The sequence below is a fragment of the Mus caroli genome, chromosome 6, assembly GCF_900094665.2.
Source record: "Mus caroli chromosome 6, CAROLI_EIJ_v1.1, whole genome shotgun sequence".
NCBI classification, from domain to species: Eukaryota; Metazoa; Chordata; class Mammalia; order Rodentia; family Muridae; genus Mus; species Mus caroli.
This window is the reverse complement of record NC_034575.1, coordinates 111,752,205-111,770,746: the sequence shown is the minus strand read 5'-3', so window position 1 is coordinate 111,770,746 and position 18,542 is coordinate 111,752,205. Positions and strand designations below refer to the sequence as shown.

The 18,542-nt window shown below is 48.4% G+C and overlaps 1 protein-coding gene across 1 annotated transcript in view; it reads left to right on the top strand.

The window, feature by feature from the left end:
* Rassf4 (Ras association domain family member 4) overlaps positions 1-16,836 on the top strand; it is a 40,563-nt gene extending 23,727 nt beyond the window's left edge. Inside the window, exons 4-11 of the mRNA XM_021164777.1 lie at positions 2,149-2,291; positions 3,879-3,970; positions 4,597-4,757; positions 8,078-8,179; positions 8,385-8,436; positions 9,491-9,612; positions 10,307-10,404; positions 11,546-16,836. Of these exons, the coding sequence (XP_021020436.1) occupies positions 2,149-2,291; positions 3,879-3,970; positions 4,597-4,757; positions 8,078-8,179; positions 8,385-8,436; positions 9,491-9,612; positions 10,307-10,404; positions 11,546-11,606 (831 nt within the window). The 3' untranslated portion in view covers positions 11,607-16,836. The remainder of the gene's footprint in view (positions 1-2,148; positions 2,292-3,878; positions 3,971-4,596; positions 4,758-8,077; positions 8,180-8,384; positions 8,437-9,490; positions 9,613-10,306; positions 10,405-11,545) is intronic.
* Positions 16,837-18,542: the final 1,706 nt, after the last annotated feature.

Genomic DNA, 18,542 nt, shown 5'->3' with positions numbered 1-18,542 from the left:
AGCTGTAGTGTGGCTTCTGCCAGATGCCATGCTCGGGCAAATGACAGCAGCTGTGAGAAACCAGGGGACTCCAAGGGTGATACCAACACAGTGGCAGCTGAAGGCAAGATGGACAGCCCTGGGAAGGAACCAGCAGTGCGTTTCTCAGGCCTCAGCGCCTCTGCTCACCTACACTCAGAAGCGGGAGGAAGAGGAGTTACAGAGGAAACAGTATGTTCAGGTCTGATACATGAGGGCTGGACAGACACTAGCCTCCTGCAGCATGGAGCACGGCTGGTCTTGTGTCTGTGCATTCCAAGTGTAGCGTTAGAGTCATGGGTAAAGGCATGGGGACATGGGAAATACTGAACAATGCTTAAGTCAGGTGACAATTCCCAACTTACACCTGAATGATAACATAGGACTCCAGCCTTTTGCCTGACTGTTTAGGCAAACACTGTGAGGCCCTATCAGGAAGCTGTGTGTGGTTTTGATAGCCTTAGACTCTTCTCTCTGTGGTCAGTGAGGTGTTTGAAACTAGACATGACTGTTAGCCGACCATAGATCCACACTGCGAGTGGGGGTGAGGCCATCCTCACGTGAAGAAGTTCTCATGACATCTCTGTATTCACGGGGGCTTTCCAGGACAATGAAGAGAGAGTAGACTCCATGGGGCAGTGGGTTCTGCATGATTTCACTTAAGTGTAGTGTGGAATCCAAAATAACTCAAATGCATAGAGGCAGAAAGAAGGATGATGGCTATCAAGAGTGGTAGGGAAGAAAGAGAAGTAGGGACCCCAGTTCTTCTCCAGATGAATGAATCTTAGAGATCCATGGGGCAGCACCGGGCCCACTGCAATCCCCTGTGCTGTACGTTTAAGTAGCCATTAAGTATGTGAGTCTCCAGACCTCACTTAGCATACCCTTCACCACCATGCCTTAGCATCACTCCATAGCAGAGAACTGATCGCAGGCTTGGCTTAGCTTCCTGTTCCATGGATTAGGAAGCTTGACTGAACTCTTAATTAGAACCCACGTCTCACCATCATCCGTTGTGTTCTCAAACATCTTCAGTGTGCATGTTAGCCATCATGAATCATGGTTAGTAGGCCTGTCCATGCCACCATCCACGATGGGAACTGTGTGGCAAATAGATATGAAAAGAGGTTAGTTACGGTTTAAGCTGTAACTGGATGCAGAACATCACTGAATAAACACCCAAAGAGAAGAGAAGAGAAAAGAGGTATGGGGAGAATAGGGGTGCATGTGGGACTCTTATATTAAATGTTCTTAGCCCAAGATGTATACATAAATAAATAAAATATTGGGTGAGAGCCATGAGAGAGTGAGGCTGGAGTCTCTCAGAGGTGCCAGAGGTTTCAGGTAGGTCTCGGACAGTACAGTTGCTCATGGAGTAATCATGAGGGTACAGGGAGCCTAGAGAGTCCCATGGAGAGAGAGGCTGGAAATACGTCAGAGACAAAGAACCAAGGATCGAAGAAGTTTGAGCCAGAGTCAGGAGGGTGCCTGTGGGGTGGAATACTGTGGGTTGGGTAGCAGTCCTTTCATTTGGAGACCTAAGGAAGTCGGAGAAGGTTGAGGGCTCAGTATGAAAATAACATGAAATACTCATGATAGACCATGGACATGTCCCAGAAGTGTTAGGCAAACCAGCACCCACCATTAGGGGAAAAAAAGGCAGTTGGCACTGCCACTGTCTGGATGTGTGGAGAGAAAAACAAGGCAGGGAACACAGAAGGTAGGATGTCCAGTAGAGCCTGGTGGCTGTGGGATTCTCTGTCCCAGTGCCCTTTGAGACAAGGAGCTTAGCCCAGTACAAGTGTCCAGGCATGCCTCTCCCAGCTCATGCTTCCTCCCGGCAGTGTAGACGTGCCTGCCAGACACTTGCGGTGTCCTGGGGGACACCTGACTCAGCAGCTCCGCTCTGCCTTTGGCCGGGCCTGGACTTAGCAGCGGAAGGAACACCTCATGCGTCCTCCTGCTGGTCCCTGCCCTCGTGCACTGAAGCATGCACACACAGCTCGCTCTTCCCTTGGAGGGTTGGGGGGCTGAGCATCGTATTCCCGAGCAGGTCACAAAGAGGAAGGATAGACATCTTTAGGGAAGCTGCTGGATTTTTGAAATGACTGACCCGTGTTTCTCCCACAGGAAGAAGGGACTCTGATCATCGAAGGACTCCTCAACATTGCCTGGGGACTCAGACGACCCATCCGGCTGCAGATGCAGGATGATCGGGAGCGAGTGCACCTGCCGTCTGCCACATGGGTGCCTGAGAGGCTCAGCTACCTCCAGTGAGTGTCTGGCAGGTAGAGTGGAGCCAGGGACCTCTGTGATGTCGATTATCATGGTGCACCACATTGTATGTGGAGCATCCTCAGCCTTGGGGTAGACGCTTCACTGCTGTATGGGGCTTAGGAATGGAGCGCAGACCAAACCCCTCTCCTGTTCAGTGGTTACCTCCGTCCTTTCTGGCCTACCCACTGCAACACACAACCTTACTTAGGGTGCCCTCCCTGTGATGATGTGACCTTTGTCCCTCCTCCAGGGGAATAGTTTCATGTTCCAAACACCTGCTTTATGGTGCTGGGGACAGAACCCACGCCTAAGTGCTATACTAATGAGCTAAGTCCTCAGCCCACTGGGATCTCCTTGAAAGGGAATTTTAGGGATTCACCCAAATTTATTTTCGCTGCTGCTTCACATCAGTGACAGATTCTGTTTGCATCAGTTTACCAGAATTTAAAATCCGATTTATTTTACCATCAGGACAAAGGCAGTTAGTCTGAGTTTTGCTTCTTCGTGTAATGATTCTTCAGAGGCAAACATTCAGAATTTTGTCCTTGCCAAATATGCAGAGAAGATGGGCATGGTGATGTAAGTTTGCCTGAGATTAACACCCTCAGTAAACTGTAGGGCAGAGGAATTCCGAGTTTGAACCCAGGCTGGGCTCACATACAGAAACGCTGTTTTAAAAGCGTATATATGAAGGAGCTGGAGAGTTGGATCAGAAGTTGCAGATCACTTGCTGCTCTGACCTTAGTTCAGTTTCCAGCGTGCATACAGCGGCTCAGAGCTGCCTACAACTCTATTTCCAGGGATTCCAGTGCCCTTTTCTGTCCTCCATGGGCTCCTGCAAAATGCGGTGCGTATAAACTTACATACCCGAGTACACATGCACACTCAATAGATGATAGATGATAGATAGATAGATAGATAGATAGATAGATAGATAGATAGATAGATAGATAGATAGATAGTACATGCGGGTGACACAGTAGCTCTTACCCCAGGTGTCCCTGGTCACTGGTACACAACTTTGAGCAACATGACTTAGAACATAAAGACTCCTTGGAAAGGTTGCAAGTATGACTCATGCTCCCCACCCCAACCCCTGTCAAGGTAGGGGCAGTCCTACTAGCCATCCCTCCCCCAGCCCATGTTCACAGTCTCTCTACTGAATGCTATCTCCCCTCATCACTCCCGCTCCTTCTCTATCCTGATACTGTCTTCTCTGGCTTGTGGTTGGGGTCAGTCCTGCCAAAAAGGCTGGAGCATTGATCCCCAAAGTTAACCTGACTCCTTAGACCCACAACACCCTCAAGCTCTTTCAGCACACAGCTGTGCAGGCACTAAGCTGGCTGAGCCTGCATCCCATGGGCACTGACTTTGCACATGGTCTGTGATGCATCTCAGAACAGTTACCCGTTCTAAGGGATAGCTTCCACTCCTTCCAACCGATGCTGTGAGGAGCTTTCTACTATACTGATAAAATTCATCACACTCAGCCCTTGGGCTCCTCACTTATGTCCTGCCTGTGAAAGCAGAGAGGCATTTTTCTCTGTTGCAGCTACTTGAGTACTGTGCTTCTCTGTTTTCAGAAAGGAAGCTTTACCCCAGGACAGCAAGGTCCCTACTGAAGAGCCTGGCACTCAACCTGCAAACAAGGCAGAGGTTTCCGGAGATAGCTCAGGTAAGCAAAACCCAGAAGACCCCAGCCTGTTTTGGGTGATGCACACAGTCTCCAAAGAACAGCCATAGGGAATCACAGAAACAGCTGCATCTGTCTCATGAGAGAGCCGCACTAGCACCTGCACAGGAGGAAACAGATTCCACACACATTCTTCTTTATTCCTCTACGGAAAAGAAGGCAGAGGCTTATAGAAGTGTCGCCTTAGGTCCTTCACCTGAGTCTTCTGAATTGGGCTGTGATATGAAAAGGAAGTGGGCTCAGTGGAGGCCGCTGTTCCCTTTTGTCCCAAGCCTCTAAGACCTCATCCTCACACTCAACTCCAAGATCAGGTGTCATTCACCTGTGTTCTTTGTACCCTTCCCTTAGCACCTGGTGAAGGACCTGTCCCTGAGTGAGTGAGTGCTCAGAGGACAGGGATGGAGGGACCACATACCTCAGTGGGGACTGTGAGAGGCACTGTGGCACCAACACAGCCGCTGCCCAGCATCCAAACCAGGACCAGCATTACTACAGAGTGCCACGACTACAGGGCTCCAGGGAGCCACAACGTCCACCAGGCAGTGCCACTGCTTGAGCCATGACCATCTTCCCCCCGCCCCTAGCTTCTCGTCTATTTATTTCTGCAGGAGCCCTGGAGGGGGAAGAGGAGGAGGTCCCACAGCTTATGCGGACAAAGAGCGATGCCAGCTGCATAATCCAGAGGAGGTCCAAATCCCGGGCACCAAGCGAAGCCCAGAAGATACGACGGCACCGGTTCTCCATCAATGGACATTTTTATAACCACAAGGTGAAGTCCCCATCTGCCCTTTCCTGGGCCCTGAAGCTGAGAGTACAGGAATTATTCCCCAGCACAGAAGAGCGGGGCCCTAACATTCAGCATTCGTCCCATTCCTCCATTAGATAACTTTGAGATAACTGCTGTTGCCCTAAGCGGAAAGCTCAGGAGAGTGACTGGCTCTTCCTCAATGCCACAGCAGCATGACATCCCATTCGAGCTTCCACACAGACAACACTACCCCCACCCCACCTCCATTCTCTAAGTTGTATGGATTGGGTGCATGAAAGCGCTAAGCAGACGGTAAAGCCAAGAGTATCTTTAGTTAACCCACTCTTGTGAGGCTCCCTTTCAGGGTCATGGGAACATCATGTACACAGCGGTCGCTCTCACTGGGTAATTAAGCTGGCTTGCTAGGTGTGCCCAGAGCCATGGGTATCTTTTCCCAGAGAACCTGGGGATCTCAGAGTTCCCAGCCCTTCTCCTTTTGTACAAGTATTGCATTGTACTGACCTTAGGGAAAGATCACCTTCCCCTCATTACATCACTCCATTAACAAGTGAGCTATAAAGGGATAAGTTGATTGTTACTATAAATGGAGTGAGTGGCAGTCTGGGTGTGGCCCTGCCTGTGGAGCTGGAGTGTACTGGGACAGGCCACATCCTGCCATGCTGGGGAATGGAGAGGGAACCTTCCAGCTGAAGCAGTTGCCATTCTAAAAGGGTGATTCATAGGAAGGAAACATGGACTACAGAGACTCTTTAACCAAAACAAAAAAAGCCATTTTTCACCTCCTCTATACACAATGTTCTTAGAAGTTGGGGTACAGATTCCTTAAGACACAAACAACAATGAAAATTACTAATTCACAGCACTGACGTTTTTGGTGGGGATACTTGTCCTAGGTTTTATTCCTGACAACTGCGCACTAGTATTTCACGTTATCATTTCCCTAAACTGTTAGGACTAACAGCGTGGATTTTATCCCCAGACCCATCCAATCGTAGGTATCCCCACTGCTTTGTCCTGGTTATTCGGATCCAGATGTGATCCACTGGGGTAAGAAAGCAATCCAACGACCTTTGTCTCTCCTTGGTTGGTATATGTCCAAGGTAGGCTTTGTGCAGAACAAACACAGCCTTGTTGACAAGAATGTTCCTCTCCTTGAAGTAGTTGAATGAACCTTCCATGCGTCTTTGGCTCGACAACAGTGGTTCTCAACCTATGGGTCACAACCCCTTGGTGGGAGGTCACATGGCTCTTTCATAGGATGGTTCTGCGACCATCAGAAAGCACATATATTTGCATTATAATTCATAACAGTAGCAAAATTGGTGCTGTGAAGTAGCAACAAAATAAGTTTATGGTTGGGGATCATCACAATATGAGGAACTATATTGAAGGGTCTCAGCGTTAGGAAGGTTGAAAACCTCTGCCCTGAAGGCTCATTTCCTGTACAGCCTGTAGCCTGGAGTGCTTGTGGGTCTCAGCTAGAGTTGGTAGGCTCACGGCAGCACAGTCAGGTATGCTGGGAGGCACCAGCTTTAAGCGGGGAGGAAGCACATGAAGTTCCAAGCATTGTAGACTCCTCCATCACGGCACAGTCCTTTCCAACGGGCTGACCCTAATCAGGTATTTAACCTCCCAACTGAGGTTTCCTTTCTCAGAAAATAGGAACACCCTGTAGGTAATCCAGAGGGCCACTGTAAGGATCGAGAGGGACTTGTAAGATGCTTCACACATTCAACGCCTGGTTATAGTGCTTGTAGCAGGCTTCCCAAGCCTCAGACAGTGTCCTGGTTAATTTTTCTATAAGAAAGCTCTCTGACTGACAGCCTAGCTGTGTCCCGATGAGCTCATCCTAATTGAAAACATAAGGTGGAAATACCTGTAGCACCCAAGTCACAGTGCTCCGCGGCTCAGCAGCACAGCCCCCTGGAGAGTTCTGGTTGCTTCTCCAGAAGATTATGTGGCTAACTGGGAGCTGTTCACACTATTGCTGCCCAGCACGGAGAGTAGCACTGGATTCCATACGATGGTGGCGGGTGGGAGGATCCAGATTTAAAGTTTAAGAGGTGGTTTGATGAATGTGTATATTTTTTGCACTGTCTTAAAGTAAAAAATGATGAGTCACACCATCATAAGTTAGGAGCTATCTGTGCTGTGTTGGAAGAAAAATCAAGATAATTACAAAAAAAAATGTAACATGCCTCTCATGCAAAAAAAAAATTATAAATAAACCAGGCATGGTGAATTATAAATAAACTAGGCATGGTGACAAAGTATGGTGATCCTGTTTTGAGACAGCTTAAGCTGTGCAAGCGGTTCAAGGCCACGTAGTGAGACCTTATCTAAAAATCAAAGAAGAGAGCTGGGGGTGTTCTTCATGGTAGTGAGTACTTGTCGGTACTTACTATGTATAAGACCCAGGTTCAATTTCCAGGACCACAAAGAGTAAACATTATCTGCTTGGCATGGTGATACTAAACTGCAACCCTGGCTTTCGGGAGGCCAGGCAAGAAGGTCTTGAGTTTCAAACCATCCTGGCCTGTGTGGTTAGAATTTGACTCAAAAAACTATACAGGAATGTTTAAATAAGCAATTTTTAAAATTAGCTGGAGCACCAGATGTTTGTTGGAGGACTTGGCATCCTGTGTGCTGAAGAGTGAGAGGAGATGCCCATGGCCTCATACAGGCCACAGGAAGCCTTACATATTTTCTAAAAGGGGGTTCTGACATAAGCAGTCTTCTCCAAGGGTTGTTTCTGAGCCATCAGGTCTCTTTGGGAGTGAGAGATGTAGGAAGACCCAGGTACGACTGTATGAACCTGGGCTAGATCACATTTTGTTATCTGGGGTATTTTAAAAGGTAGCACCAAGGGGAGTGGTATGAAGGATATGCTAGAAGGTGAGAGGGAGGGGCTTGTTGGCAAATGCCACAGTGAGACTGGAGGCCTCTGCTTGGACAGCACTTGGGGAAGAGAGTAGATCTGGAAGCGTTGAGCCTAAGTTCATGGATGTTTGTTGATGCTGATGCTGTCGGTAGGTAGAGTGATGGAGAGCCCTGTGTCCTACCTACCCCAGTGAATTCCTTCCAGGGTCCTGGTTTCCAAGATCCAGAGAGCTGTTGTTGATGGGTGTGTACAGTGTTAAGCGCCTTCTTCAGAGTGCTCTGAGGACACATAGCACCTTGAGTGTCCCCAGGTCTAGGCACAAACATCATGGTCATGGGGCAGGTGCTCTAAGAAGTAGTCTCCCACTGTTTTGGTCTGCTCAGAACTTTAGCTATGTTTCCTCTGGACCTACCCTAAGCTATCCATCTGCTCTACACAGACCTCCGTGTTCACTCCTGCCTATGGGTCTGTGACCAACGTCCGGGTTAACAGCACTATGACCACCCAGCAGGTGCTCACCTTGCTACTAAACAAGTTCCGGGTAAGTGTGGCCCCAGGGAACAACAGCCTTGCCAAGAGGCTGCTTTGCTGAGTGGTAGAAGGACTGGGGGTTGCTGGGATTGGCTTTTGGGGGAAAGCCGATGTGCCGGTGTCCCTGAGATTCTAGGCAAGGAAGGGTGTGGGGTTGGTCTGTTCCCTTTTGCTAAAAAATGCTGTGGTCGGATTTCTTGTGGCTGCCTGTGCAGGTAGAAGATGGTCCCAGTGAGTTTGCACTCTACACCGTCCATGAGTCTGGGGGTAAGTGCTAGCTTCTGGTGATCACACAGCAAGTGTGCTACCTGCTCTTCTTCCCCACACCTTCCCCTCCACCGTCAAACTTGGTTCCGTTCTGAGAACCCCTCTAAAACAGTGTAGGAAGAACCCTCTCCAGGCCCTTTTCATTAGTGAACCATTATGTAGCTCAGTTAAGAGAGTAGGACTTGTATGCCAGGGCTGCAACCTGATCTGCTCTTGTAAACCCTCTGGGCCCCTCTGTAGCTCGTGGGCAGCTTCTTGTTGCTAAGCATTTCCTGTGTCCCCAAGTCTGTGGTCCCCCTCTGTCTGCTCTGCCCCGATTTTCTCTGTGCCGAGCCTTTATTAAATGATATATAGGAAGGACAATTATTTTCCCTCTACTCCCACTCACTGGATGGGCCTACAAAGTACATGAACCAAATGCAGGTCTACAAGAGGAAAACAAGCTGGTTTGCTAATGGGTCATCACACATAACCATGGAAGGCCCCAGAGATGAATCACCCAAAGGAAGCCAGACTCCTTTTGTCATAGCAAGGAAGTCAACTTTTAGAGAGGTGAGAAGATGGAGGTGGATGGAGGGTGGAGGGAACTTTGAGGCAAGATGGTGACCAAGTATCAGTAGCTAATGGAAGATGAGGATGGTTTTTAGTGGTGTTCATTGTGTGGATTCCTCTGTTGCTGCCCCTGGGCTAACAAGGGTCTAGAGTTGGGGCTGGTGATTAGCTTCTGTCCGGACAATATCTGACTTCTGACAGTAAATGAGAGGTCTCAACAGATTGATGTCTTGCTGCTGGGAAAGTGAGAAAAGCAGCTGTTTCTAGCCTCAATCCTGAGTCCAGAGAGCTGACCTAGGGTGGCCAGTTCTGCTGCCCTTCCATGGAATCATGTATCTTGCAAGATGCAGACCCTCAGAAGTCTGAGAAAGATTCTCTGACTACCTCCCTTTTATCATGCCCCTGTCCTAATTACATACATACATACATACATACATACATACAGGGAGGGGTAGGTGGGCAATCCTCACATCCCCATGAATTTTGTAAAATTCTATTTCAGAGCAGACAAAATTAAAAGATTGTGAGTACCCACTGATATCCAGAATCCTGCATGGGCCCTGTGAGAAAATTGTCAAGATCTTCTTGATGGAAGCCGACTTGAGCGAGGAGGTGCCCCATGATGTGAGTGGGGGTGGAGCTGAAAGCCTGCTCCACAGGGAGAGCCTGGGAGGCAAGACTTGAAGGAAGGGGATCTTGACCCCAGTCTTCCCAGGCAGTGTATCCTAGGTCCTGTTAGCTTAGGGGACAGAAGAACTGGGGTACTCAGAGAGCTCAGTCCTGCCAGTTTCCTCATAAGTAAAACCATTTCTGATGCTTTTGTTATCATGCTAAAGACTCACAGAGAGGCCCTTAACTAGGGCCAACTCAAGGGCAACAGGCACTAAATCTCAATGATAAAACTATACACATATGTGCAGCCCCTAAACAAAAGGGCCTCCTTGGAATATGGGTCTCTAAGCTTGTGGCTGACTCCCTCAGCTTCCCAGGGCTGGGTCAGCTTCTTTTCATTGTTGAGCACAATGGTATTCCCACTCCCCACCCATGCCAAGAGCACTCGGGTGTGACAATGACACAGACTTGAATGCTTTTCCCAATATTTATCTCAGTGGCGTTTCCTCCAGTGGATGAAGGTTGCCTTTGAGATAAGAGTAGTCCCTCCTCTCCCAGCACACAGAACTGAGCAATGCCAGCAGCAGGGCTGGGAAGAGAGGCAGCTCCTGTGTCCTGTGGGTCCAGGACTTTGGCTTTGGCCACTAGGGAAAGCACATCTCAAGCCCTCATCTAATGCATATGTTAATGGTCTTGGATTTTCTAGGTTGCCCAGTACATTAAGTTCGAAATGCCGGTGCTGGACAGTTTTGTTGAAAAATTAAAAGAAGAGGAAGAAAGAGAAATAATCAAACTGACCATGAAGTAAGCATTACCCGTTGGCCGGACACGGTTTTGGCCACTAGAGGACATCTGCAGGGCGTACCTCTGTCCAAGCAGGCAGGCTTCTCCCTTCTGGAGACACCAAGTGCAGTGAGAGGCCTGCTGACCTTGGTCCCCAGTAGTACTCTCCTACCCCACTGATTAGTACCGATAGCAAGCTGGGGTGTTAGCCTCCTGAATTAAAGCATACACCCATCCAGGCCAGGCCTCTTCTCCGAGAAATTTGGAGCATAAGACAAAGGGCAGGAGCCTGGTGAGCCCTGGGTTGGCTTTCTAGTTCTGCTAATGACCAAGCTCCGATAAAGCAATCACAGAGTCTGCAGGATAGAACCTCAGCCTAGTCCAAGGCTTTCCTACAGGCAGGAAGTTTGAGCCCGGTGGGAAGCAGTGATTGTTAACATTCAAGCTCTGGCTGCTGTTTGGGGGAGCAAAGGTCACCAGCATCAGGACAGGCTATGTGACATTAATGATGCTCTGGGTCCCAGTGATATGTTTGTGCTTCAGAGATATGTGGCATGGGGCAGGATGTGTGAGGAACATTCGGGAGGGCTGGGCGGGGAAGTCAAGATGCTCTCTCCACTATGAGAGCCGGGGATCCAGGGCTGGTTTGGATTTTGGCTTCACACTAATGATCCCTAGAAAGCCATATCCACCCACAGGCTTCCTTCTGTGCAACTAGGCCTCAGATGCAGTGGAGACTCTGGAGTGTCCTGCCCATCAGTGATGTCACTATAGGATTTTAAAGACAGCAGAGGCCTGGGAATCACCTGGCCAGTGGATTCAGTTTGGGAAGAACAATCCAAAACCCAGGCTAAGGATGCAGCTCAGGTTAATTGCACGGCCCTGGCTCAGGCATTGTCTTCTTACAAACTGATCTATAGCCCTAATCTGCATCCCAGCACATCCCTGTCCCTACTAGAGAGTCTGGAATAGAATTGCCAGCACTTTTCTTTGAAATTCTGCACAGTCAGCTGCCCTGGAGCCTCCTTGCTGAAGGACAGAAGTGACTGCTAATCGACCAGCTAGGAGCAGTGGTCTCCCTGCTCCCCTCACCCCCACTCTCTGCTCTCACCTTCCTGGCCCTCTAGCCTTAGGAAAACCCTTTGGCTTTGTCTCTCTCCAGGTTCCAAGCCTTGCGTCTAACAATGCTGCAGCGTCTGGAACAGCTGGTGGAGGCCAAGTAACTAGCCAGAGCTTGCCTTTTGTGATGCCTGCGGTAGCAAGTGTGCATGGAATCCCAGGGACCCAGCTCTAACTGATCGCTGACCAATGGCTGCTGCCCAGTACCTATGCTCATTCCACCTCTCCACGGATGACATAGCATCCTGCATCTCTAGTCTTGGTACCATGGTGAGCATGCACAGGCACACCCAGGAACTTGCTGGCTAGGATCTATGTGCAAAGCTGGCCTATGTGGTAATAAAGAGCCTTGGAACTGTGGTACCAGCCACATTGTACGGTTGAATAGTATGGCCAGCCTTGTTCCTGTGTATTTCCAGCTTGAGAGAGCTGAATAGCACCCAGTCCCTGGAGAATGGGTTTCATCTGCTTGCCCAGTGCCTGTCCCTGAGCCTCTGCATGGCCACAAGTCCCTGCCCTTATCACCCATGTGAACAGAAACTCCCTGTCTTCCCTTGCTTCTAATTGCCTCTCAGGAACCATACTGGAGCAGGAGCTGACAACAGTCGTGAGATATGGCCTGCTTCTAACTATTGCTTCACCATGATATCCTGGCTTCCGAGCCTCCTTTCCTAGCCAACATTCCTGGCCTAGAGGTTAGATCGGGACTAGGACTACCAAGATCTCATCAGCTCTTGGCACAAATCACCCTTAACTTGTGAGTGTGATTCAAAGAAATCCTTGAAAGGAGTTGTCTTCAAGAAATATGCCCATTGAATTATGTTTTGGAAGTTGATTCGTATAGCATTGGAACAGCTGACAGTGGATCCAGAAGTGTCCCCTTCACTCCATCTTGTGGATGTCTATATGTCTCTTGCTTTCCTTGAGACAGAGTTTCTTTCTCTCTAGTGGATAGGGATAGCTCTCAATACTTCCTACCAAAGCTCAGCAAAACATGGAAAAATGTCTATTTGAGGACAAAAGGCTTCTAATCCAGATACAGAACCACTTGTTTGCTGACTGATTGAAACCTCTGGAATGAATGAGAAAACTATGCAGTGGTTTACATCAGTTTTGGGAATGATTGTCTAACAGAGCAAACTAAAGGCCAGCTTCTTCCCCTGAGATCTGTGGACAGTGGATTTAAAGAGAAGTATGATGAAGGCCTTCGAAGACAGAGTTCCATCTTCAAGGCAGTGCATGTGGAAGCCACTCATGGAGCCCAGAAGAGCAGAGTGTGAGAACAGCTGTGCAGGGGGAAGCCACGAGGCAGGGTAGATGTCGCCTCTAGATTTTCCAGACCCAGCTCTGTTTCACAGAGATACTCAGCTGCCAAGAGAGGTCTCTTGCCTCCTCCCCTCTTTGGCACTGTACTTTCTTCGGTGCTTAATAAACGCCTGTTGTGTTGAGCAGAAACTGCAGGACCAACCTTTCTTGTGCTTCTTCTTGTTGTGCTTATTGCCTTGATCCATTTTTCTAATCCCCGAAGCTGTTGTACCACGCTATTAAGAGCTGCAGTTGGCAGAGGAACCACCCACCTGTTGGAACCTGTCCACATTGACAGGACTTCTTCACCTCATGCACGGTCTGAGAATTGGTGTGACGCCTGAGGCAAGGCTGCCCTGCTTTAGAACACCAGAAAGGACTCACTGGTGGTCGCCTGTGGGTGGCCTGAGCAATAAAGTCACCCTAAATTGCAGAATTTTAGCATCAGAAGTGCAAAGGAATCTTCTAGCCAGAGACTCTGGAATTGAAAACCTGAACTGGATTTTTAGCCTCAAGACATCTGCCTGTCCGCTGCTCAGAGGTAATTAACTGACTTGCCAGGCCTGTGCTAGACCCTGGAGGAACAAAGACAGAGCCCTGGTAATTCCTCTTCTGGAGAAGCAGACTTGGAGACAGTTATGTGCCTGATATTGAGCAGACAGCTAAGAGTGAATGGTACTGACTAGTACTGTAAGCCACGAGACAGCTTCCGTCCCTGACACAGGAACTCAGTGCTGGGGGAACCACTGACACAGGAAACCCTGGAAGTGGCCACCAACTTGGTGGTGTTTCACAGCTGTCCAAATATTACTTAAGGCTTTTTAAAATAAGTTTTACTTTCAAAATATTATCAAAACTAATTTCTGAATGACTAGAGTTTGGAAAAACTCTAGCAAGTTGCACAGAGCAGTGCTCTCTGCTGTGTTCCTCTGAAGTGTTCACAAATGTTAGACTGACCTGCCACATCTGCTCTCTGAGGACAACTGGAGAACCAACCTTTGCAGGGCATAACAACCCCGGAACTGGAGACTATGGAGGCTGTGGCTTCACAGTGTGCTTGGGCTATCACCTGCAATGGAGGTCACAGCCTTCTGGTGTGTTCTCCACTTCTCAGATGATAAAGGTATCTATAGATAAAGTGAAGATCCTGGTTAGAAAGGACTGTCTTCCGAAATAGATCTGTCCTCAGAGCCTCACATAGTAAACAGCACAGGTTGAAATCAGTGTGATTACAAGATTGCAAAAGTCCCGAGCTCAGGATAAACAGGGTTGTTTGTCCAGATCAAATGACCAGAACGGATCGGAAACAAGAGTAGGGGCAAGACTTGTTTTTCTAAAGCAATAACCTTTAGACTTTCTCAGTGACAAAACAAAGCCTTTCACCCAGAATCCATCTGGCTTCTTGGTCACAGGGCGAGGAGAGAGGTCTTATGTACTCTACTCAGGTGATTTGGTAGGAACTGGAATTATGCCAGCTGCGCTGTGTGAACACAGCTGCAGAGAGACATGCCATGGAATGTCCTTATCAGGGGTACTCTGACTACCAGGTCCTCAGGCCCTCTGACCCTCATCAGTGGCAAGCAGGAAGTCTGGTCGGTCCCAGCCAGGCAGTAGCACGTTTCAAAACAACCAGACACACGGACTATATTTAGGCCCCAAGAACTACACTTGGGTATTAGCCAGCTGTTGACGTGCTGGGAGCCTCACAGAGCCTGAGGTGGGGCTCTGTGCCCTCCAGCAGGGTTGGGACAATGGTTTGCTGCTAGTCTAAGAACATGGGAATTCCCAGGGTTTCCTTTTTCATCCAGCCCAAGGGGCATAAGACAGTGCCTCGGGCTTGTCTAACTGACTCATTGTCCAGGCTCCTGGGCTGAAGGACCCACATTGAGAGAAACAGAGCATGTTTGATCCCATACTCAGGCCATTCAAATGACCCGTCCTGCTGTCCCTGGACTGTGGGTCAGTTCTGCCAATGACAGCAGCACTCCTCACTGATACAGGGCTTATTCATGTACATGTATGTACACCTGCATGTGTAGCAAAACACTTATGTGAAGACCAGGGTCTAAGGAACAAAACCACAGAAAAGGGAAATTACTTTGCTAGGCTGTTTCTCAGCTGTTGTTGTTGTTCTAGATTTCTTGTTCTATAATGTTCTTTAAATATTCAACCCACTCCGGGTAAGTGGCCCCTGTGGTGCAGATCTCCAGAGAAGCTATGGCCACCGAACTAAGACTCCCCAGAAAGAAAATCTGCTAGGTGCCCAGGCCGTGGCCTCTCCTCTTACCCTTTGTCTTCTTCTCCCTTTGTCTGAGGACTACATGCTACTGTTCTTCATAATTTAATTTACTTAAAGATGACGTGGTTCCAAAACTTGACTCTGTTAAGTGTGTACATGTGGGTGTTTCACCACATCTGGTCCTCGTGTGTGAGAACCAGCTGCCAAAGGCAGAAGGTGCTGTGAATCGAACAGGAGGCACAGATTGACCCCAGAGTGCAGAGTATAACTTATGGACTCACAGGCTTCCTTCCGTGGCCTGAGAAGCAACAAGGCAGAAGATCCTCATATCTCAAGTAGGAGTAAGACGTTTATACATCACTCCAGACAAGTGTGGGCTGCAGTTAACCAGTATATACCACATCTCTCTCCAAAGCTGTTGTCATATCCAGTATGAGTTAAGAAGAATACTGTGTGTCAGTGACCAGCACAGAGTGCTTGGGTATCCTAACAGCTTTGTCTCACAGGGTTGGTGATGTGGGCCAAGGTCAGCTGGTAGGCAATATGGCAGTTATAGTGAGCATTCTTTTCATCACGTCAGACTGGATTCTACACTGGGGAAGTTACTTGCCTCAATTTCCCTATCAGTCAGATAGGGGTAAACATGGTTCCTAGCTCTCAAGGTTACTGAGAGTCATAGCTTTATTGCCTTAACAAGGCCAGAAATCTCAGCATCACAGGAGATTATCAATCTCTCAGAAACTGTGGGACTATATAGTACCCATGGTGATCCTGGATCCCCAGACTCCTTGGGACATACTATTGAAGCAGAGTGACGGTAGGAGCGTGTGTATTGGGGCTGCTTCTGGGCCACTGTGTTGCCTCCATCCACTCTTGGCCAGTGTGAGTCCCCTAGTAAAGTCCTCATCTGGAGCTAAACACTCTAGGTTGTGTGGGGCTTAGCCTTCCTAATGCTCCAATCCTTTAATACACTTCCTCATGGTGTGAAGACCTCCCAACCATAATAATTACTTTTGTTGCTGCTTCGCAACTGTAATTCTGCTACTGTTATGTGTGAATCGCAATGTAAATATCTGATATTTCCAGTGGTCTTCGTTGACCCCTGAAAGGGAACATTGGACCCCAAAGGGGTTGTGACAACCCACAGGTTGAGAACTGCTGCACTGGGGATTCTGAGAATTGTCCCCTCCCCCCCAATACGGAAGAGAACAAAAATCAAAGAAGATGTATGTCCCACACAGCCATTATGGTCGTGTTATGGTAGAGTTAAAGACCTTAAAGGTTCCTCAGACAGTACCTGGCTGAAGTGTAACAATAGGATGTGTTAGGCTAACACATGACTCAGGGCATGGGGCTTTGACTGCTCACACCACTTTTCCTTGCCACTTTGATGCCCATGTCCTTTCCTGGCCCAGGCTTCTCCCCAGACTTCCCTCCCAGTCTTTCCACTCACAGTGGCTTTGCTCCTTTCTTTCCTCACATTTGTCTCCTTCCAAAACACCACCACTCTTTGACTGCCTGCCTATTCTCAATCCCTTTGGGCCTTTTGTAGCCGGTGTAGCCGTTTTTCTATACAGGAAAGAAGGATGCTCTCTCTACCTTTAAGTGAGGCAACAAAGACTTACGACTCATGACTAGTAGCCCCAGTGCATTTTGGCTCTTGCATTTTTTTCCTAGTTCACCAGTGCCCACCACCAGTGCCCACCACCATTGCTCCCCGCTGGCACCAACCACGAATGACAACAGTTTAGTAATAAAATTAGCAATAAATCATGTTTATTGTGTGTTACTGTTTAGTCTCTATTGTTGTGATAAAACACAAACCACAAGCAATTTAGGGGAACAATGATTTATTTCAGCCATCAGGTCCATCACTGAGGGAAAGACAAGGCAGGAACTTGAAGCAGAAATCATGGAGGAGTGCTGTTTGCTGGCTTTCTCACAGGCCTCTTAGCTAGCTTTCTTATGTAGTTCAAGACTATTACACAAGGAATGGTGCTACTTAAAGTAGTCTGGGTCCTTCTATATCACCTAATAATCAAGAAAATTCCCCACAGACATGCCCATCTCAGATGACTTTAAGCTGTGTCAACTTGACAATTAAAGCTAATGAGGTGGGCTGGAGAGGTGGGTCAGGGGTTAAGAACAGTGACTGCTCTTCCAGAGGTCCTGAGTTCAATTCCCAGCAACCATATGGTGGCTCACAACCATCTGTAATGGGCTCTGATACCATGTTCTGGTACGTCTGAAGACAGCTACAGAGTCCTCATATAAATAAAATAAATACATCTTTTTTTTTAAAGCCTAATGAGAAAAACGCTGTGCATTATTTTATTCCAGCTTTGATAAAGTTCATATAGTGTCTGGCTTATTGAGTTGATGTCCATTGTGCAGATCAAACGTCATTAAGCTCGGGGCTCTGTCATCTGCAGAAACAGCTCCCTCTGCTGGCCAGAACTCTTTAGCCAGAGACAGGAACTCCTGAAGCAACTGTCTGGCCTTCATTTACCTATCTGCCAAGGCAGATACAGTGAGCCTTGCTTTGTAGGACTGTGGCTAGAAGAGAATGAGGGAAATATTGAAGTAAGCAGAGAAGCATCCTACCAGTTTGTTGATGCAACAAATGTGTACCGAGAGCCTGCTGCCTGCTGAGCATGGTTCTTAGCCCTGCAGATACAACCAAGAACTTGACAAACCGTGACAGACCTCATGTGCCACAGTCAGGTCATTGGCTTTTGTTTTGAGATGGGAAGACTTTGGGAGGCTTTGGACCCATGAAAGGCATGATCTAATTTGGTTTTCAGAGGGGTGACACTGAACTCCGAAAGGACGTTTGTCAGGAAGCAAATGCAGTCGCAGGGGCGGGGATGATGACACTGACACTTGAGGCTCTGTGGAGATTGCAGGAAAGGGGCTTGGTTCTGAACACACACTGTGAAGACAGGCCCAGAACAATCTGTGAAAGTGAGGGATGGGGAGCTGGAGAGACCCCTGCCAGGCAGGCAGTTAGGGAAAGGGGTCACAGATAAATAATAAAGTTGGCAGACTCTCAGCCTCTTTCTCACCTTTCTGACCTGAGACAGAGGCCAGGTGGAACTTTCTTCTGGCAGCAGGAACCTCCCTCTGGCTGACCCGTCCAGGCTGCTTAGATATGTTCAAGGCCAATCCTGAGCATGTTTACCTAGAGCTGTGGGTTTGTCCGCTCCCTGTTCTCTGTCTAAACTGTCTCAGAGTTTCTATTGCTGGAATGAAACACCATCACCCAAAGCAACTTGGGGAGGGAAGGGTTTATTTCATCTTACACTTCCAGGTGAGAGTCCATTCCTGAAGAAAGCCATGGTAGGAACTCAAGCCAGGCAGAAACTTAGAAGTAGGAACTGGTGGAGAAGCCAAGGAGAAGAGCTGCTCACTGCCTTCCTCCCCAGGGCTCACTCAGCTTGTGCTCTTAAACACCCCAGAATCACCTGCCTAGGCTGGCACCACCTACACTGAGCTG